This window comes from Cucurbita moschata, unplaced genomic scaffold (assembly GCF_002738365.1).
Source record: "Cucurbita moschata cultivar Rifu unplaced genomic scaffold, Cmos_1.0 Cmo_Scf00017, whole genome shotgun sequence".
Classification (NCBI taxonomy): Eukaryota; Viridiplantae; Streptophyta; class Magnoliopsida; order Cucurbitales; family Cucurbitaceae; genus Cucurbita; species Cucurbita moschata.
Genome location: NW_019268533.1, coordinates 2,560,348 through 2,580,839, shown reverse-complemented (window position 1 = coordinate 2,580,839; position 20,492 = coordinate 2,560,348). Strand labels below are relative to the sequence as shown.

At 37.5% G+C, this 20,492-nt stretch overlaps 4 protein-coding genes across 5 annotated transcripts in view; 2 read left to right on the top strand and 2 right to left on the bottom strand.

Moving 5' to 3' along the window:
* LOC111455037 (SWI/SNF complex subunit SWI3D-like) overlaps window positions 1-2,364 on the top strand; it is a 9,272-nt gene extending 6,908 nt beyond the window's left edge. The window contains exons 6-7 of one of the 2 annotated variants that reach the window (XM_023096558.1): window positions 1,496-1,686; window positions 1,758-2,364. In XM_023096558.1, coding sequence (XP_022952326.1) covers window positions 1,496-1,686; window positions 1,758-2,138 — 572 coding nt within the window. In that variant the 3' untranslated portion in view covers window positions 2,139-2,364. The remainder of the gene's footprint in view (window positions 1-1,495; window positions 1,687-1,757) is intronic. The other variant, XM_023096559.1, reaches the window with a different exon arrangement.
* A 70-nt stretch (window positions 2,365-2,434) lies between these two features.
* Window positions 2,435-5,999, bottom strand: LOC111455038 (ras-related protein Rab7). Its single transcript, XM_023096560.1, has 7 exons — window positions 5,760-5,999; window positions 5,268-5,294; window positions 5,014-5,113; window positions 3,832-3,978; window positions 3,621-3,701; window positions 3,381-3,526; window positions 2,435-2,871 (listed from the first exon to the last, which is right to left on the bottom strand). The coding sequence occupies exons 1-7, from the start codon at window positions 5,810-5,812 to the stop codon at window positions 2,805-2,807; spliced, it is 621 nt and encodes a 206-aa protein (XP_022952328.1). The 5' UTR covers window positions 5,813-5,999; the 3' UTR covers window positions 2,435-2,804.
* A 1,777-nt stretch (window positions 6,000-7,776) lies between these two features.
* LOC111455186 (coatomer subunit gamma) lies at window positions 7,777-14,184 on the top strand. The gene is made up of 18 exons (XM_023096755.1): window positions 7,777-7,977; window positions 8,444-8,541; window positions 8,655-8,705; window positions 8,843-8,956; window positions 9,044-9,244; window positions 9,337-9,438; window positions 10,384-10,491; window positions 10,566-10,799; window positions 10,875-11,125; window positions 11,232-11,403; window positions 11,510-11,665; window positions 11,765-11,815; window positions 11,916-12,056; window positions 12,129-12,326; window positions 12,441-12,572; window positions 12,670-12,843; window positions 13,233-13,472; window positions 13,750-14,184. The coding sequence occupies exons 1-18, from the start codon at window positions 7,932-7,934 to the stop codon at window positions 13,942-13,944; spliced, it is 2,664 nt and encodes an 887-aa protein (XP_022952523.1). The 5' UTR covers window positions 7,777-7,931; the 3' UTR covers window positions 13,945-14,184.
* A 1,477-nt stretch (window positions 14,185-15,661) lies between these two features.
* LOC111455420 (guanine nucleotide-binding protein subunit beta-2) lies at window positions 15,662-20,036 on the bottom strand. The gene is made up of 6 exons (XM_023097085.1): window positions 19,686-20,036; window positions 19,469-19,563; window positions 18,257-18,681; window positions 17,558-17,915; window positions 17,281-17,394; window positions 15,662-16,012 (listed from the first exon to the last, which is right to left on the bottom strand). Exons 1-6 carry the CDS (start codon window positions 19,789-19,791, stop codon window positions 15,977-15,979), a joined length of 1,134 nt encoding a protein of 377 aa, XP_022952853.1. The 5' UTR covers window positions 19,792-20,036; the 3' UTR covers window positions 15,662-15,976.
* Window positions 20,037-20,492: the final 456 nt, after the last annotated feature.

Genomic DNA, 20,492 nt, shown 5'->3' with positions numbered 1-20,492 from the left:
CCCCCCCCCCCCCCCCCCCCCCCCCCCCCCCCGACAACCCAAAGAGAGAGAAAGAGAGAACAATAACACTTGAAGGCTCGTTAAATTTTCAATTATTTCTTTCCAGCAGAATCTTCCATTGTATTGAGTTACCCGTACCAATCCACAACTTTTAGTTCTTCCCTTGATATAAGTTCCACCTACTAATTGTTCCACATTTCCTTTTAGTGAACTGCGAAAAACCCAACATAATCCAGAAACATGCAAACATAAAATCCCAAATATTTTTCTGAAAGAACTGAAGAAAAACAAATGAAAAGGTGGGAAGGGTTTAATTTCATGAAAAGGCTTTCTTTCCTTAGGTCACTATTGTGGGATCAGAATGCGTCTCCATCTTTCGTGAAATTTGTGTAAGCCATGAAGGGAACAAGAAACTTTTATATGCATAAAGGACTTAACTCTCTTGAGGAAAGTAATTGCCTAAGTTCAGAGAGAGTAAGTTGGAAATAGAAATCAAGAGCTTCGTGGAAAGTAAGGGGATCATAATCTTTCTTTCATAGAATTGTCGGTTTCGGGAGATACAAAAACAAAACTTTGTCTCTCGTTAATAATGAAGGATTAACTGAAAGTGTAGGAGGTGGTTCCCCTTCACCATCAGGTTGAAGGATGTGTTTGAATATGGAGGAAACCCTTAATCACCTGCTCCTCCATTGACTTTGCCTCTACCACTTGGTGGGAACTTAGGAATTTCTTTTTTCCTCCATAAGAAGGTGGACGATTGGTTTATGGAAGGTATTCATTCATGCATGGAACTTGAAAAGGAAAGATAAAGATTGTTAGAAGTTGTGCGTTTAGAGATCTTTTGTGGCACATCTGGCAGGAAAGAAATATGTGCTCCTTTGAAGATAAGTTCTCTTATTTTGATTATTCTTTTTTTAATCTTGTACATAATACGAGGTCTTGATGGATCTCTTTATATACAAAATTCTTTTGTAAACTACGGTGGGTAATTATTGAGGAGACTAAGCAGGTAGTGTTTAGTTTTGATGGTTGTAATGTGCCGAGTTCAGAATTGATGACCTCGTTTCAAGAGTGTTCAGAGACTATTAAGTTCGATTTTTAAGGGTATGGAGACGTCTTTGAAAGAAGTCTATCTTCTTCCCAAGAAAGAATTCTGTACAATGAAAAATTTCAAGGTGATGATCAGTCTTATGACTTGTCTTTAGAAAGATTATATCGAGGACAAAGTCTTTCGACTTTGAAATTTCGCTCGGTTTTTTTTAGCTCAAGTTGGTATAACTTCTTGTCGTCCTTCTGTTGTCGTATCATTGTATTATGTATCATGCTTGATCTGATCTGCTGAATTTTAAAATGTGTGAGGAACGCTATAAGCATGATTGATTCTCTGGACTTTTAGGAGTGTTGAACACACTCTGCAAATTAATGAATCTTGTTTTGCTGAGAAGTATACGAGAATGCATTTTTTTCTTATAGTACCTGTTTATTTGTTCTTTAACAGATGATAATCAAAGCAAGGACAACAAAGAAGAAAACTCCAATTGTATGAGTAAAAAAGAGGATAAAATCGACAAGTTCAAGCGTGCTGCGGTTACGACACTGTCAGCAGCAGCAGTGAAGGCAAAAATCCTGGCTAATCAAGAAGAGGACCAAATCCGTCAACTTGCCATGATATTAATCGAAAAACAGGTATCTCAACTGAAGTTGTTTCCCTTCCCATACATTTTAAACAAAACTTACACTACCCTCTCTATTTATAGCTGCATAAGTTGGAAAGCAAGTTAGCATTCTTCAACGACATGGAAAACGTGACGGTGAGAATGAGGGAGCAACTAGACAGGTCAAAGCAGAGGCTTTTCCAGGAACGTGCACAGATAATCGCTGCTCGACTAGGCTTACCTGCTTCGTCATCACGAGGTGGGGCACCAACATTACCAACAAACAGGATGCCCATGAACTTTGCAAACACAGTCCCAAGGCCTCCAATGGGCATGGTTCCCCAAAGGCCCCCGACGTCGGGACTGCCGGGTATGGCTGCCTCTAACCCTAACCCCCAATACCCAACAACCGGTACAACAATTTCTGGGAGTTCATTTCGCCCTGCAAATCAGGACACACTTTCTTCTGTTGGGTCAAAGTAAATCAATATTAGCTTGCAGGTTGAGATCGCAACCATTTTAATACAGTAGAGTTCACTTCAGTTTACTGTGTAACCAATTTGATTTGAATGTTGTATTATATTCAACCAGGAACAGTTTTAAATTTGGAAGGAAAAAGAATCTAATTCAGCCTGCCAGACTTTATAGTCCTTTTGTATTCTGAACAGCCATATGATCATATTATAGTTCAAAATCTTTCTATTGGACATTTCGTAGCCATATGATCATATTATAGTTTAACAAATGAGTTATAATTGTGACCATTGCAGAAACTATCCTGGCTGAAGATCTAAAATATATTGAAGCATGAACAGAGGAACCAAAATCCTAGCAAATAAACAAGAATCAATACGTTCACTAAGAAGAAGAATTACATAAACTTATGCGACAAACTGATTGTCATCAACAAATGAGGCTCAGGCATAGAGTCGGTCACGAGATGGATAATTAATAAACCCCTAAGATAGTAAACACAACTTGCAACGACCAAACACGAACTGAGTCGATAATGACAGGATTTGTTCAAATGCAAAGCCAAATGTACAAATAGGAATATGCATAAAAAGCCTGAGTCTGTAGGACCTTTATAGAAGACTTGAGATTTACTGGAGAATGAAATAGAATAAGAGGTGCTTCAGTGTATAGAACTCAGCAGTCGCATCCAGATGATCTTGGCTGATTGTTCCTCGCAACATCGATGGTGTCGGGTAAGTATCTGCAGTACACCATCGCAACCATTAATCAAAAAGGTTTTGTGAAAGTGAAGTTAATAGGCACGAGTAGAAACCAACGAAGCATGGACGAAGAAAGTTCGAAACAAAGGAAGTTAGAAAATACAGCCATTTAGGACGAGCTAGATTCTACATATCCACAGCCTCAGGTCAAAAACTACTAACTAAATCCATTGCTAGATCTAAACCTTAATTCGTCTATTCGATTTCTATAAGGTATAGGATAGAGGATTCGGGATCCTGCACACATTGTTCACTTCTACGGCGTGCGACACAGCTTGGAAACAACAAAACTAGGTGAAATATCCCCAACCAAAACCCTTATCACGTCGAGTTTGTACAAATGTGGAAATTGATAAGTAATTTTGGTTGGTGAAATGCATGATAATGTAGCTAACAATGGATTCATATTTGATGCACATGTACAACAAATAACTGAGAATAGAAAATGAGAGACTGAGTTAGTAATATTTGGTTTGGCATATGAACTTACATCTCTTCCTCTTCCCCACTCTTGAGGGCATTTTTTGCAATGCATTCGAAGGCTTCTTCCACATTAATGCCTTCTTTGGCAGAAGTTTCAAAGTATGGGATGTTTCCTTTCGATGCACACCAAGCTCGTGCCTTTTTCTCTGAAACCTGAAGTATTCGGAAAAACAGAAAATTTCAGCTTACAATCTTCTGAATGTAGAAAGAGAACATGATTCAATACTGAAATTTAGGTAATACTTACAACTCTACTATTTCCACCATCTATGTCAACTTTATTTCCTAGAACAACGAAGGGAAAATTTTCGGGATCGGAAGGGCTCGCCTGCAGATGATGTTATGCAAAAGCATCAAAAGAAGTTCAGGTTTTCTATTATCTTTTCAACTTATTTGAACTCTTCTGTAAATCGGTTTCTGGTAACAAGATTATAGTCCATAAACATTGAGAACAGAACCTGGATAAGGAATTCTTCCCGCCAGTTGTTAAGGTTGTCAAATGATTTCATTGAATTGACATCATACACCAGAACGCAGCAATCAGCACCTCTGTAAAAAGCAACACCAAGGCTTTGGAATCGTTCCTGGCCTGCTGTATCCCATATCTGTAAGGCAATGGGATGTCATTATCTAAAGATTGAAGGTTCAACTGAGTCCCTTACATGAGAAGATGCAGCCTCCATGGCCAAGTTCTTGCTCATTATAAAGGATTAAGACACAGCTATCATTTTCAAAAATATCATTCAAGAAATTCATATTTTCCCAGATGGATTGATCAAGTTCATGCACATTTTCCCTACTAACCAAGCACAAGGAAATTATATAGTTTGAGTTTCCAAATAATGCAAGTCTGAGACACTACACAGTGAGGTGAAGTGCTAAGACATTTTTTGTAACAGTCAAGCCGTGACTACCGCTAGCCGATATTGTCCTTTTTGGACTTTCCCATTTGGGCTTCCCTTGCTTTCAGGGCCCAGCGTCCTCGCTGGCATTCGTTTCCTTCTCCAATCAATGTGGGACCTCTCAATCCACCCCCTTTGGGGACCAGCGTCCTTATTGGTACACCGCCTTGCTGGCACATCACTCGGTGTCTGCCTCTAATACTATTTGTAACCGTCTAAGTCCACCGCTAGCAGATATTGTCCTCTTTGAGCCTTCCCTTTGGGGTTTCCCCTCAAGGTTTTTAAAACAGGTCTGCTAGGGGGAGGTTTCCACACCTTATAAAGAATGTTTCGTTCTCCTCCCCAACCGACATGGGATCTCACAATCCACCTCCCTTCGGGGCCCAACGTCCTCGCTGGCATTCATTCCCTTTTCCAATCGATATCCACCCCCCTTCGGGGCTCAGCTTCCTCGCTGGCACATCGCCTAGGCTCTGATACCATTTGTACAGCCCAAGTTCACTACTAGCAGATATTGTCCTTGGGCTTTCCCTTACGGGCTTCCCCTCAAGGTTTTTAAAACGCGTATGCTAAGAAGAGGTTTCCACACCCTTATAAAGAATGCTTCATTCTCCTCCCCAACCGATGTGAGATCTCACATTTTTTGTGGACTTTTTATCACATCGAGTTCAAGACAATTCTCCTAATCTAATAAAAGCAACATGTACATAGGCAAATAGAAGTTTCCCCATCACCAACCTGCAAAGTGAAAAGTCTATCTTCGAATTGCACTTCTTTAGTCAAAAAATCAGCTCCAATGGTGGCCTTGTATTGATTACTAAACTTCTTATTTACATATCTGTTTTTAAAAGTTCAAGGAAACCACACGGAGGATCAAGAAACTGTTCTTCTGTAAAATAGAAGAATTGTCACAAAAACAGAAACTCGAATCAGTATCTTCAATGGAAAATGGTACACTATAACATTGTTAATTCAACAATCAAGTAGGATACTGGTTCATCAAAGAGGTCTTCCCAACCCTGCAAGTTCACAAACAAGCTTCAAATTACCATACAGTAGAGAAGGAACACATTAAAACACAACAAACAGATCCAAACATGTCAGTTCCCCGAATCAGAACCTTCAATACCAGCCCAAGACAAAAGTCAATTTCCAAAAAGTAAACCAAAAAAGCCCAAAAATAGAAAGTAAGCCACAAAGCGAGTGCTCCCAACAAAAATAAGAACCAATCACTACTAACAACCATCAACTGGTGAATAAAAAGAAGCAAGAACATGTAGCTTCATCAAACAATCTAAATCCGAGCAAACAGAATCTTAAAGCCCCATTGAATCCGTTCCAGATCAAAGGCCAAGAACTGACAAAAGAAAATTCCGCAAGTTCGGAAAGTAACGATCTGAGTCGATCCGTTGAGTATTAAAGAGAAAGGGCAGTAACCTCAAAAGCAGAATTCGAAAAGAGAGAGAAGAACAGTTGATTCTCACCCGCTATCCCCAAGGATGATGACCTTCAAGAGGGTCCTTCTTCGGGAAGGCATCGTAAGGGAACGAAGATCAATTCAATCAATTGAAACTTGAAAGAGAGCGAGAGAGATACAGAGAGAATTGATGAAGAAGAAGAAGAAGAAGAGAGGCTTCTGGTCTCTCTCTCTCTCTCTGATCAGAAGACGAAGCCAAGCTGTAGTGATCTGTGAATGGGAAAACAATGAATTATTCCATTTCATTTCCCCATTCTTTTTATTTCACCTCAATTACATTATTGGGTTTATTTCACTCTTTAAAATATAATAATTAAAAAATAAATGATTCAATAAATTTTTTAATTTTTTAATTTTATGTCTAATAAATTTTTTAGTATAATTTTAAATTTGATTATATTGAATAAATGAATTCATTTTTAATATATATTAAACTAATTTATAATAATAAAAAGTGGACTTCTTGGATTGTCCCTAGTCACGAGTGACGATGATGGACTATTATTTTTATTATATTTTTAGAATATTTTAAAATGAAAATTATTTCTACCCATTTATTTAAAACGAGCCAGAACCACGTGTAAGGCAGGCGAAATATTATAGATTTCATTAAAATTTTAAAATTGTGATCCTTTTTAGCATGTAATAAATAAATAAATAAATCTTGCATAGACAGTACAGCATACTATGGGCCAGGCCCATATTGCATCAAGGCAGTACAGCATACTATGGGCCTGGCCCATATTGCATCAAGGCAGTACAGCATACTATGGGCCAGGCCCATATTGCATCAAAGGTAGTACAGCATACTATGGGCCAGGCCCATATTGCATCAAGGCAGTACAGCATACTATGGGCCAGGCCCATATTGCATCAAAGGTAGTACAGCATACTATGGGCCAGGCCCATATTGCATCAAGGCAGTACAGCATACTATGGGCCAGGCCCATATTGCATCAAAGGTAGTACAGCATACTATGGGCCAGGCCCATATTGCATCAAGGCAGTACAGCATACTATGGGCCAGGCCCATATTGCATCAAAGGTAGTACAGCATACTATGGGCCAGGCCCATATTGCATCAAGGCAGTACAGCATACTATGGGCCAGGCCCATATTGCATATTGTTAGTTGAAAAGGGATCATACTATGGGCTAGGCCCATATTGCATCTCGTAGTTGAAAAAGGGCCCATACTATGGACCAGGTCCACATTGCATCTCGTTAGTTGAAGAACGGCCCATATTACATCTCGTTAGTTGAAGAACGGCCCATATTACATCTCGTTAGTTGAAGAACGGCCCATATTACATCTCGTTAGTTGAAGAACGGCCCATATTACATCTCGTTAGTTGAAGAACGGCCCATACTAGGCCAGCCCATATTGCATCTCGTTAATTGAAGGACGGCCCATATTGCATCTCGTTAGTTGAAGAACGGCCCATACTATGGGCCAGCCCATATTTCATCTCGTTAGTTGAAGAAGGGCCCATACTATGGGCCAGGCCCATATTGCATATTGTTAGTTGAAAGGGATCATACTATGGGCCAGGCCCATACTGCATCTCATTAGTTGAAAAAGGGCCCATATTGCTGCCCAGGTCCATATTGCATCTCGTTAGTTGAAGGACGGCCCATATTGCAACTCATTAGTTGAAAAGGGCCCATACTATGGGCCAGGTCCATATGGCATATCGTTAGTTGAAAGACGGCCCATATTGCAATCTCATTAGTTGAAGAACGGCCCATACTGCATCTCGTTAGTTGAAGAAGGGCCCAAACTGCATCTTGTTAGTTGAAAAAGGGCTCATACTATGGGCCAGGCCCATATTGCATCTCGTTAGTTGAAGATGGGCCCATATTATGGGCCAGGCCCATGTTGCATCTCGTACTTGAAGAACGGCCCATGTTGCATCTCGTACTTGAAGAACGGCCCATATTGCAGCTCATTAGTTGAAAAAGGGCCCATATTGCATCTCGTTAGTTGAAGAAGGGCCCATCCTATATTGTAATTTCTGATGAGCACTTTCTCTCGGTTTCTCTTTCTTCTCCGACCAAAGCAAAAGCCCTTCACAAAATCGCACAAACTTCAGCATTTCTCTGGTTTTTTCTTTGTTCTCAGGCAGTAAGGAAAGCTTTGCTGGTCGTCTCTAGATCTCTCAGATTCAAATACGTCGCCCATGGCTCAGCCTCTCATCAAGAAGGACGACGACCGCGATGACGAAGGTAATGTCTTCTTTCACTCCCTCAAAATCCCTTCCATTTACCTCATAGTTACTCAATTTCTTCTCTTCTCACTTCAATATTGGTTAATTCCTCGAGTTTCACGTTCCGGGAGGTTGGATCAGTCTTTTTGATCGTAGATCTACTTGACTTCGTTGTTTGGCAGTACTTCTTGATGTATTGTGTTGTCGTGCTCTGTTTTGAACTCGGCAAGATTCTTATCTTTGATTTCTTTTTGTTCCTATTTGGTTTAGGTTTTCAAGTTGAGATGTTTGGATGCAGTCTGTAATGTGGCTGTTGCCTTAATTACGATATTGATAAGTGCATTTGCAATTTTTGTTGTGGTTTTGTTAATTTGATGACTGGATGGGATAGTGCTGTCATTTGGGTCTTGTATCCTGTTTCCGGATTACTATGCTGTATCAGCACAAGGACGTATGATGTTAACTCCGGTTTTTTGCATTTACAGCTGAGTATTCTCCGTTTTTGGGGATTGAGAAGGGTGCTGTTCTTCAGGAAGCTAGGGTTTTTAATGATCCTCAATTAGATCCAAGAAGATGCTCTCAGGTGTGGCCTTTGTACTATGGAATTATTTGAAACAACTTCCCTTTAACTTCCCTTTTGCGCACCCAATTGTTCTATGATTAATATTTTCTGCCTGGTGCATGTCTTATTTTTAGGTTATCACGAAGCTTCTGTACCTTCTGAATCAGGGCGAAAACTTCACAAAGGTCAAGTTTAATAGTCCATCCGTCAAAGCATTAGTATTAGTCAATGCATTTTCCAAGCATGGCCTGGGCTGATGTATGTATGCATGTTCTGTTCAAATGTTGACAATGTTGACGATGTACAATAATGTTTGTAATAGATTGAAGCCACCGAAGTTTTCTTTGCTGTCACAAAGCTTTTCCAGTCAAGAGATATAGGGTTGAGGAGAATGGTTTATTTGATGATAAAGGAGATTTCTCCATCTGCTGATGAGGTTAACACCACAATCAGGTTAACTTGAATTTTTGGAGTTATACGTTCAAAATTATGAACTAACACATTTAATTTCATTTTCTTTAAGGTTATTATTGTGACTAGCTCCCTAATGAAGGATATGAATAGTAAGACTGATATGTATCGGGCAAATTCCATTCGTGTCCTTTGTCGGATTACAGATGGAACCCTTCTCACCCAGATCGAGAGGTATCTGAAACAAGCAATTGTAGATAAGAATCCTGTGGTAGCTAGTGCCGCCTTAGTTAGTGGTATTCATTTGCTCCAGGTATTCATTATTGTAAATATTAATATGCAGTTTGATCAATTTTTTCTATCAGTTTTATCTTACTCTCTCCCTTTGCATCTTTTAAATCACAGACGAATCCAGAAATTGTCAAGCGATGGAGTAATGAGGTCCAGGAAGCTGTTCAGTCAAGGGCAGCACTTGTTCAATTTCACGCCCTTGCATTGCTTCATCAAGTATGTTAGATCATCCTGTTGTGTCACGTTTTTTTGTGTTGTGTTGAATGCTGGGGAAGGTTATTGAGCTGAACTATGCAATTTTAATGGCTGGTTTTTATTGAAATTTAAAAGGTTAGGTGTTGTGTCTATTGTAATTGACATGATTTGTGAAATCAAATCCTGATAAATGTATTCTATTTTCTGTGATTTTCCTGGAAAGAGAAATCCAGGAGGTATTTTTCTTTTGATTCAGAAAAAGTAAATGCTACCCATTGTTGTTTTGTGGCTGGAGTATATATAGACTCTTATCACATTTCATTCGAATGTCTAAAATTTCAATATTGTGGCATTGATAGAAAAAAGTATTTATTTTGCATATTGATTTAGGTTTTATTCTTTTTCGCTAATTTTATCTAATACGTGGGAGGGTATATCAATGTTGATTAGTGCTGTATGGTATAGAAATATTTCATTTCAAGTTATAAGTTTTTATGAGTAGTATTAGTCAATTTTGATAATCCTATCAATGAAATATTTGGTGTTATCTTATTTCTGCCTATGTTCTTACCAAAAAAAAATTATTTCTGCTTATGTGTTGTTATTTTCTTAAACATGCACATTTGCTCTTACTTTGATTATTCAGGTTTGTTTTGTCTGCTTATTCCTATTGCATGCGAACCAAATTAAAATGTTAATTTATTATTCCAACTAGTGTTTATAGCTTGTGATTGTTGCCTGCCACTTTTTCTCTGAGATTGGGCATTTTGTTACTGTCTCTAAGGCTTTTTATAACTACTCTTCCTGAAGTACTTTTTTATGACCCACTTTTCCCTTGTGTGACACTTCTTATCTCCCATCACCCGCCATTTTTTGTTCCGTTTGATATCAGTGGATTCCATTTCTCTTCTAAAAGAAAGATTCTGTTTATGCAATCTAAAGAAATTATAATTTTTTCCTTTGCAGATACGTCAAAATGACCGTCTAGCTGTTAGCAAACTGGTCACTAGCCTAACAAGGGGTACTGTTCGGTCTCCATTGGCTCAATGCCTCTTGATTCGCTATACCAGTCAGGCATGTAATTTCCTGGTTCATATACATGATGGGTCTTTGCATTTTTATTTTCTTATGGAGGGTTGTTCGAACAGGTTATTCGCGAATCAGCTACCAGTACTCAAACTGGTGACCGGCCCTTCTATGATTTTCTTGAGGGTTGTCTGCGCCACAAAGCAGAGATGGTGATCTTTGAAGCGGCCAAAGCAATCACTGAGCTGCATGGTGTAACAAGCAGAGAATTGACTCCAGCCATTACTGTTCTTCAGCTGTTTTTAAGCTCCTCAAAGCCAGTACTGAGATTTGCTGCTGTCCGCACTTTGAATAAGGTAATTTTTTTTAAAATTATTCTCTCTCTTAAATTTTCTTTTGATATTTGGAAAATATATTTGAAAATCTTGCAGGTGGCAATGATTCATCCAATGGCAGTCACTAACTGCAATATTGATATGGAGAGCTTGATTTCTGATCAAAACAGAAGCATTGCAACTCTTGCAATAACAACACTTCTAAAAACAGGAAACGAATCAAGTGTGGACCGTCTAATGAAGCAGATAACAAACTTTATGTCAGATATTGCAGATGAGTTTAAAATTGTCGTGATAGAAGCTATTAAATCTTTGTGTTTGAAGTTCCCATTGAAGTATAGATCTCTGTGAGTTCTTACAGAATTTTTTACCATTCAACATTTATTTGTTGCATCATTTTAGGCAATATATATTGGGATTGTAAGTCTAGGACACATTTTGTCACTTTTTCAGGATGAATTTCCTTAGCAACATTCTCAGAGAAGAAGGGGGCTTTGATTATAAAAAAGCTATCGTGGATTCAATTGTTATTCTTATAAGAGATATTCCTGATGCAAAAGAGAGTGGGTTGCTTCACTTGTGTGAGTTTATTGAAGATTGTGAATTCACCTACCTATCGACACAGGTTAGTATGCATTTTTACATTATTCCAGCAGCTATTTTGCTCTAATTCTCATCGCCTTCATGTTCTATATGGCCTTTATAATTTATTTTATTTCCTATAATATCAGATCCTTCACTTTCTGGGAATTGAAGGACCCAAAACCTCCGATCCTAGTAAATACATACGATACATATACAACCGAGTACATCTTGAAAATGCAACGGTTCGTGCCAGTGCTGTGAGCACATTGGCAAGATTTGGTGTTACAGTTGAATCTTTAAGGGTACAAATTCCCTTCTCTCTTTCTTGTTAGTTGGATGAACTCTATTTGTCATTCTTATCACTCAACTAATGATGTTGTTTTTACCTCTCTCTGTTACAGCCTCGAATATATGTTCTGTTGAGACGATGTCTCTTTGACAACGATGATGAGGTATCTTATTGCTATATTATTTTAAAATTTTGGAGTGATTTAAATTTGATGTCTTGCTTATATATATGGTCGTCAAACTGTATGTTGATTTCTTGGGCAGGTTCGAGATAGGGCCACCCTATACTTAAAAACACTTGAAGGTGATGATACTGCTACTAAAACTGAGGAGGATGCCACTGACTTTCTTTTTGGGTCTCTGGATGTCCCACTGATCAATCTAGAAACAAGTTTGAAGAATTATGTAAGAAATTTTTTAGTGAGTATATCAAGTACCACCGAGACCATTACTCATGTGTTCTGCTTATGGATGCAGGTGTCTTCTGAGGAACCTTTTAACATTAATTCCGTGCCCAAGGAAATCAAGTCTCAGCCACTTGCTGAGAAGAAAGCCCCAGGTAAAAAGCCAGCTGGGCTCGGTGCTCCTCCAATTGGCCCAACATCCACTGTTGATACATATGAAAAGCTACTTTCCTCGATTCCAGAATTTGCCGACTTTGGGAAGCTTTTCAAGGTTCTGTTGTTACTATTCTTAATCATGCATGGTGATGTGTTGTGCTACATATGTATATATATTTTCAATAATACTTCTTGAATGTTGAAGTTTTGATGGTATCGAACTTCTCAGTCTTCAGCACCTGTGGAGCTTACAGAAGCAGAAACGGAATATGCAGTTAACGTTGTTAAGCATATTTTTAACAGCCATGTTGTGTTTCAGTACAACTGCACGAATACAATTCCAGAGCAACTACTTGAAAATGTATTGACCAATTCAAGGAAAATTGTCTTCATTTTTTTTTTTTTTTTTGGTTAAATTGCATTCAGATTTGTAATAATCATTTCTGCCTTCTGGCCAGGTCACTGTTGTTGTTGATGCGTCTGAAGCAGAGGAATTCACTGAAGTGATATCTAAGCCTCTCAGATCACTTCCCTATGATTCACCTGGACAAACCTTTGTGGCATTTGAGAAGCCTGAAGGGATCTCCGCTGTTGGGAAATTTTCGAACATGTTGCGATTTATTGTTAAAGAGGTAACTCGGAAAAAAGTTATTAAATAAGGATGGTGAATTGGATGAGAAGTTTTAATAATTGAGTTTGCAAGCACCATACTTCGATATCAGCACATATTGGCTCCGTATAATTGTTTTGTGAAAAAACTTGGGATTAGTGATTCCATAGAACAGAAAGAATATGGGTCAGAGTGAGGAACTGAATATTTATAATCCAATTGTAGAGTTAGTCATGGGTCCACATCTAACAGAATATCTCATGAATTTGGCCTAACCATATTAATGAGCTAAAATTGGTGAGGGTTCTGTCCATTTTCTCATATAAGCTTGTAATGTACTAGGAAAAGTTCATTGCGGAGCATCCAAATGCTTGATTGTGATTTCGTATTGCACTTCTTTGGTTATACTAGGTTGACCCCAGCACTGGTGAGGCTGAAGAAGATGGTGTAGAGGATGAATATCAGCTGGAGGATCTGGAGGTTGTTGCAGCTGATTACATGTTGAAAGTAGGGGTCTCTAATTTTAAAAATGCCTGGGAAAGCTTGGGTCCAGACTGTGAGCGAGTTGACGAATACGGACTTGGGGCAAGGGAGAGTTTGGCTGAAGCTGTAGGTGCTGTCATAAATCTTCTCGGCATGCAGCCCTGTGAGGTTAGTTTGTTATGTTATCATGCTGGATAATCATCAAGGGAAGTAAATGTTCGACGTGTACGATCCTAGGAAGGGCTTATATTTGTGTCATCTGAGATTCAAAGCTTGATTGTTTGTAGTCTTTAGTCGCAACGTATATCGAAATTTGTGTTGTCTTTACTTATTTATGGTTGGTAGATTTGTGGTTTGTGAGTTGGGTCTCAAAAATTCATGGATTAGCAACCCTTTCCTGAATCATTGGTCTTCCCATTCAAGTAATGTTTGCTCTCTCTTTCAGGGTACAGAGGTTGTCCCAAGCAACTCAAGATCACACACCTGCCTATTATCTGGCGTGTACTATGGCGACGTGAAAGTACTTGTGCGATTATCGTTTGGAATCGATTCTTCAAGAGAGGTTGCGATGAAACTAGCTGCTAGATCAGATGATGAAGATGTGAGTGATGCCATCCATGAGATAGTTGCCTGTGGCTAATCGGAATTGTAAGGAATTTAAATTTTATTGATTTTTGTTTGTGAGAAAAGAAATTAGGTCACAGGTTTGGGATATAGGCTCTACATAAACAGTCAAATCTTGTAGAAAGAATCTTGTTGGAAGTTTGAGCCAAACTTCACTTCATTCGGGACATAGGCCACATATATTGGGGTGAGTTTGTTGTGTTAGTTTGAGTCTCTATTTGTTCATCCCTGTTTTAATTGTTAACTTTGTTGAGAATGGTTTCCTTGTCCCACGTCCCGCTATTCGGAAAATCTCATCCTGTCTCATCCCAACCCAACCCAACTCAACCCGACCCGACCTGCCTTTATTGGGAAAAAAGACTGATAAGTGAACGTTGGAATTCATGGAGGAAGATTTTGTTGCTCGTTGGGTTGGGTTGGGTCAAGTTACGATGGATGAGTTGTTGTATGAAACCTGCTTGAAACCTTTGAATTGCTTGCATTCTATAAACGTTCTCTTAAAAATTTTGAATTTAAGTTCAATGAGTGAATTTAAGAATACAATTATTTTAAAAATTCATGCAATTTAATTAAAAGTGTACACATCTGTAAGGGTTCAGTGAACACCTTTTATTAAGCCAAACTATTTTGATACAAAATTTAGGGACTAAAAGGGTGCAACTTATGAACACATTTAAAATTTAGGGACTAAAAGGGTGCAACTTATGAACACGTTTGGCTTAAATTTTTATAGTTGTAATTTAATCGTATAGAATAATTTATAGAAAAAAGTAACATTTTTTTGTTCTTGTTTGAATGAGGTTAGTTTTCAAACTCAACATTTCAATCATAATCTCATTTCTTTTTTATACTGTTCAACATTTTTTTAATCATTTTTTTAACTTTTTGTTATATTTGAATGATATATATATATATGTGTGTATGTTTAAAATGTAATAATTTTAGAATTTATAACTTGCTGATGAGGAAAAAAAATATATTTATTATTATTATTTTAAAATTAAATGCGAAGCTTAACAACAAAGAAGTGAATGAAGTCAATTTGGTTCTACACACGAAGGGGAAGGAGAAGATACTGAAGAAAAAACCATAGAAATCAAACCCCAACAGAAACTGAAATCGTTGATATGCAGAGGAAGATGAGCAGAAGAAAACAAGGATAGGAAGATGAGCAGAAGAAAACAAAGATGATATCCGAGCTACCCAAGAAGAGGAAGAAGTTGACGGGTCGAACTCACATTTTAAGTTAAAACGAGTCTAAGTTTTATAATTAAAAATTTGCAACAATCACTGTGCATACTAAGAAAATCGAGAAAAAACAAATTTCAATAACAGAAAACTAAAAATGAAATCATAATCGGACATAGTTTTAGGAGAAGAAATTAGAAACTTTTCCTCCTGTGGAGATTAAATTCCTCCAACATCTTGCAAGGCGGTTCAACTTGCTAACCTAACCACGTCTCGAGTTTTAATGTTTTAATGAGTCTCAAAAAAAAAACCGATTAAAGATGCGGGTACATTAGAGATTCGAAGGTCTCCGCTACTACCATGTAAATTTATCCATGTAAATTTATCAAATGAGAAGGTATAACAGAAAAAAGTTAAAATGTAATTAGGCATTCATAAATTAACTAAAACAATAAACTACTGAAGCTCATTTTCAAGTTACATAAAGCAACAAAATCATAGACAAGACACAACGTTACATTTAATAACCACACCTTATTTTGATAAAAATTCAATTATATTATTATCATAGTAAAACAAGACAGCATGTAACAAAACGAACTCTCTAGCTCATGAAAGCCTTTTTTTTTTTTTTTTTTCCACCATTTTTCAGTAATCATTCAGAATGTTCAGATAGGACATCTTTCTAGAGGGGGTTACTACAACTTACAAGGCAAAAGACTGGAATACTTACCAAGAATTTGAAGGATTTCAACAAGCAAGAACAATGCATTTGCATGCAGACATAAACACAGGCCTTGCAGTCAGTCAAACTGAAGCCATTACAGAAAATGCACCCCCTTTTTAAACTCTCCCCGTGCTTAAGTTACCTTCCGGTGACCTCCGAAAGCCCATATCTACATACAAGAAAACAAAAGAAAATTATAGCTACATATTATCCAAACTAGATTATGATTATTGATATGCGTAACTATTATCATTCATCGATCATCAGCAAGACTCAAATTGCTTACAATCACCATAGAAATATAATTCCAATGCCACAATATATAGACACTAAAATGTAGTTTAAAGCTTCGAAAAGGAATTGATGCAAGAACAAAGAAATAAGTTTTCATCCCCAAAGACAGTTTTTCTCATTCTCGGTGGAAATTCAAAAATTAGGAGATTCAAAGCTTGTTTAGGAGCAGTTTTCAGAATATTTATATGCTTTTTAGAACAAAAGTTCAGTGAAAACATGTTTAGATCAGTCTTTGATGTGTTTATTTTTTCTTTCATAAAATGATAATAGCGGTTTTTTTAAAGCAGCCAAATTGTTCGTCATTTCAAAATCACAAGTTCTTTAATAAAGGACTGGATATATACAACATGAGTCTTTACGGATCATTTGATCGTGGTTCTTATCTTAAGACAAATGGAGAATAATTCATTTTTTACCCATATCCTTGAGTTTAGCTAGTCAAATTTATCCTTAAATTTTAAATTTCATCTAATCAAATCCTAGCCTTAAGTTAAGTAAGAAATATTGATAATATACTGTTTAACTTGATTTGGACATTTTATTGTTAAGTTTGAGAACTTTTTGATGTACTTGAATTTGTTGCTAGGTTCGAGTGTTTTTGTGGTTTAGTTTAGGCATTTCTATGGCTTCATCTTTGGGTTTTGTTGTACTTGAATTTGTTGCTAGTTTCGAGTATTTTTGTGGTTTAGTTTAGGCATTTCTATGGCTCCGTCTTTGGGTTTTGTTTCCTGAATCTTGTTAGATTTATTGGTTGATTTGAGTAATTTTTTAATTTAATTTGAGGTGTTAGTTGCACCACTTAAGGGAAAGTAAGGTTTAATTTAAGTTTAAGGTTTAAATTGACAAGATGATAAATGTCCCAATCAATTTTCAAATGAAAAAAAAAAAAAAGTCAAAGAAAAGAAAAATGGAATATTATCTTAGAACATATTTTCAAACAATCTCTTGGCCATGATTCCATGCATGACATCATATTATTTAACTACAAAAAGAAGATGATCATGTATCCCTACCACCCTACCAGAACTTATTCATCACTTTTCGATGCTTAAGCAATATCAAGGGTCCTACCAATCAAGAGAAATTAGGAAGCAGGAGCAAGTCAAAATGAAGTAGGAATGCCAGGTTAACAAATACACTAACCTTCAGGTTTGAATCCCAACTTCCTGTACATAAAGCACTTCCATCAGCAGACAAGCCCAAGCAACTAATTCGCCCTTCGTGTGAGTTCTGAAGTGTTCCCAAGTTCAAAACCATCTGCAGTCACAAAAATTAATAGGTGTCATTTCACCCAATTAGATATCCTGTTAAAGGATCAAGTAATATACATAGGATTTTTTTTCCTACTCAAAGTATGCTATAGAAAATTATTAGGCAACAGCTTTGTCTTAATCAACTTAATTTGAACAAGATGAAATACCTTTGCAAGTAAGGTGTCCCACACATAGCAATCACCATTTTTGTATCCAGCAAACAAAAGTCTTCCAGATATAGAAAATGCAATGGAGGTTACGTGTGAGTTGGTATTATCACTGTGCAGTTGATGGTAAACTTGGAGTTCATGCCCAGTTCTGATATCAAATAATCTGCAAGTTCCATCATCAGAACCTGTCCCAAATCGGTTACCATCTGAAAAGAACTTCACTGCATTAACATCCCCTTCATGCCCATGAAATGTCTGCACTGCACGACTAGCTACCCGAGTGTCCCACAGTCGAGCAGTTGCATCACAAGAACCAGAAATAAATGTTCTGGAATTGGATCCACTAATAGATACACTACAACATGCAGAAAAAGAAATTAGTCAAACATCTACAAAAGCACATGAATAAATAAAATATCCCTGAATTAGCATTGGACAATTACAAACATCCATCTTTACACCGTAAATCAGAAGGGCTTACAGAAGGGAAAATGTAATATAAGCAAGTAAACAAGTTAATGAAAAAAATTGCATATTCATATCGGAACTTTATATCATAATGAACCAAGACAATCCAATCAAAAAAGAATGAGCCCAGACAATGGAACTCCAATGAACTAGATTCATCTCTAAACCAACTCCTTAAGGATGTTATGTGAATAAAAACCCTCAAAATTAAGTTTCAAAATCAGTTACCTCAATACATCTGCTGCATGCCCCGACTGAAATTCACCTCCAAAAACAGAGGTTCGAAGCCCAGTCGTAATATCCCATAAGACACACGTCTGATCCCCAGAACCAGTAATGAGGTGAGTATCCTCATCTGGAACATACTGACATGACGAAATGTATCCTTTATGCCCGCTAAGCGTTCTAGACACTTGCAGATTCCCATCTCTGTCAGTTGGAGAGTTGAGGTTGAAGATAGAACAAACACTGTCAAGACCACCACCCGCTACAGATTGACCAGAAGGAGAGAAAGCACAGGTCATGACCCAAGGGCAAGGTAGTTTTATGGCGTGAGTCTTCTGGCTCGTTAGCGCATTCCACACTATTAAACGCCCATCTTGAGATGCACTAACGATTCGATTCCTCTCTGAAGTCCAATCCAACGAATACACCTGCAGGAGTTTCAACAATTATTTTCCAACCCCAATTGAGAATGAAGGTTAAATTGTAAAGAAAAAGAGACATGATTGAGAGCAGGATCATTGCAAAGAAACACTTCATCGCAAGAATAGGAACCATTTTCAATATCTAAGGTCTGTATTCCAGACAATGAGTCGAGTGCCAGTAAAATGGGATAAATAATTTGATCATGTTAGATGAACACGCTCTCCACAATGGTATGATATTGTCCACTTTGAGCATAAGCTCTCATGGCTTTGCTTTGAGCTTCCCCAAAAGGCCTCATACCAATGGAGAGGGTATTCCTTGATTATAAACCCATGATCATTCCCTAAATTAGCCGATGTGGGACTTTCATCATCCAACAGATCAAACTTGAGAGAACATATATAATGTAGCATAAATCAGAGTAAGCTATCTCTTGAAGAAAGTTTCTTTTTATCATTTCATAGGCCTATACTCCCCTACTGCCTTAGATCCTTCCCACCAACAAGTATGATTGTACGCCAAATCATTAAATCTCTTGCAAAGCATACACGTGATAAATGAACTAATAAAGCAATCGCTACCAAATCCATTCCTCTTAACTAGATAATCAAAAATTGTTTTAAAGTCAACTGGTGTTGTAGTGTAATTCAATCTCAACCTTCCAAGATACGTCTACAGTAAAGCAACGATTTCAGATCTTGTTCACAACGTGGTTAAGAGGATTTCTAAAACAGGCAACCTTGAAGAGGAAATGAAACACGGTCGTCCTCATAGATAACCAAAAAAACGTACCTTTCCAGTATGACCCTGTAAAGTCCTGCAGCACACGAGATCCGTAGCTCCAAAACAGACGGGATTCTTCCCCAGAGACCTCACATACCCAGCTACTGCAGAAGCAACCACCAAAACGAATGAGATCGAAACCAACTAACAACAATATAATCATCAATCAGAAGAAAAAACAAACAACGCCGAACGAAAAAACCTCCAGAATGATGAAGTAGCTCACCATCAGTGTCGAGCAACGAATGCCTCTTCTGCTTCAAGCGCTCTTTGAGAGAGTTGACCGTCTCAATAGCCGCCACATGCCGCTCCTTAAGCTCGGAAACAGACATTTTGCTTCTTCAAAACAAAAATTTTCAACTAAGAAACGCCATCCACACGCCCGAATCGAGCTTCAGAGAAGTCCTGAGCACTGAACAGGACAATGAGGGGAAATCGAAGCGAAAATCTAGGGTACAACTAGGGTTTACAGGTCCGGGAGTAGGCGAAGGATTGAAGATCGTCTCTGAAGAAGAAGAAGAAGAAGAAGAAGAAGAAGAAGAAGAGCAAATGAAAACTTTAAGGGCGATCGAGAGGAAGAGGAAAAAGGGACGAAGAAATGGAGAATTATTTTTCTACTGAAGCCGGCGGGGCCCACGCTGTCCCACGTGTTGCACTAACCATACGTGTAAAACACCGTGTCATGTGGGGTCCATTCAGGCTCTAATCTAATAATTAAATCCACTTTAATTACTATAATTGTGTTCAATTAATTAGCCGCAAAATGTGATTTAGATAAAGTTATACAACAAAATACTTTTATTTTTCCCTTTTTTAACCTAAAGTTTAAACTTTTAAATTAATTCAAATATATATATATATATATATATATATATATTAATACTTAATGACCAACATTAAGAAGGTATGTGTAATATTATTTTATAGTTATATAAAAATTAATATTGTTGTTATTATTATTATTATTTATCTTAAAATATATTGTTAAATAATTTACCTGATTAATTTTTAGAATAGTATTATAAATGATATT

Excerpts from the sequence above, each read along its gene's own strand:
- LOC111455186 (XM_023096755.1), top strand. The coding sequence starts at position 7,932 with ATGGCTCAGCCTCTCATCAAGAAGGACGACGACCGCGATGACGAAG. Across the intron at positions 8,542-8,654 it reads ATCCAAGAAGATGCTCTCAG|GTTATCACGAAGCTTCTGTA; the intron begins GTGTGGCCTTTG and ends TCTTATTTTTAG. Across the intron at positions 9,439-10,383 it reads CCCTTGCATTGCTTCATCAA|ATACGTCAAAATGACCGTCT; the intron begins GTATGTTAGATC and ends TTTCCTTTGCAG.
- LOC111455420 (XM_023097085.1), bottom strand. The coding sequence starts at position 19,791 with ATGTCTGTTTCCGAGCTTAAGGAGCGGCATGTGGCGGCTATTGAGACG. Across the intron at positions 19,564-19,685 it reads TTCGTTGCTCGACACTGATG|TAGCTGGGTATGTGAGGTCT; the intron begins GTGAGCTACTTC and ends TTGCTTCTGCAG. Across the intron at positions 17,916-18,256 it reads CATGCAGCAGATGTATTGAG|TGTATCTATTAGTGGATCCA; the intron begins GTAACTGATTTT and ends TGCATGTTGTAG.
- LOC111455038 (XM_023096560.1), bottom strand. The coding sequence starts at position 5,812 with ATGCCTTCCCGAAGAAGGACCCTCTTGAAGGTCATCATCCTTGGGGAT. Across the intron at positions 5,114-5,267 it reads AAGACCTCTTTGATGAACCA|ATATGTAAATAAGAAGTTTA; the intron begins GTATCCTACTTG and ends TTTTAAAAACAG. Across the intron at positions 3,527-3,620 it reads ATGGTGGAAATAGTAGAGTT|GTTTCAGAGAAAAAGGCACG; the intron begins GTAAGTATTACC and ends CGAATACTTCAG.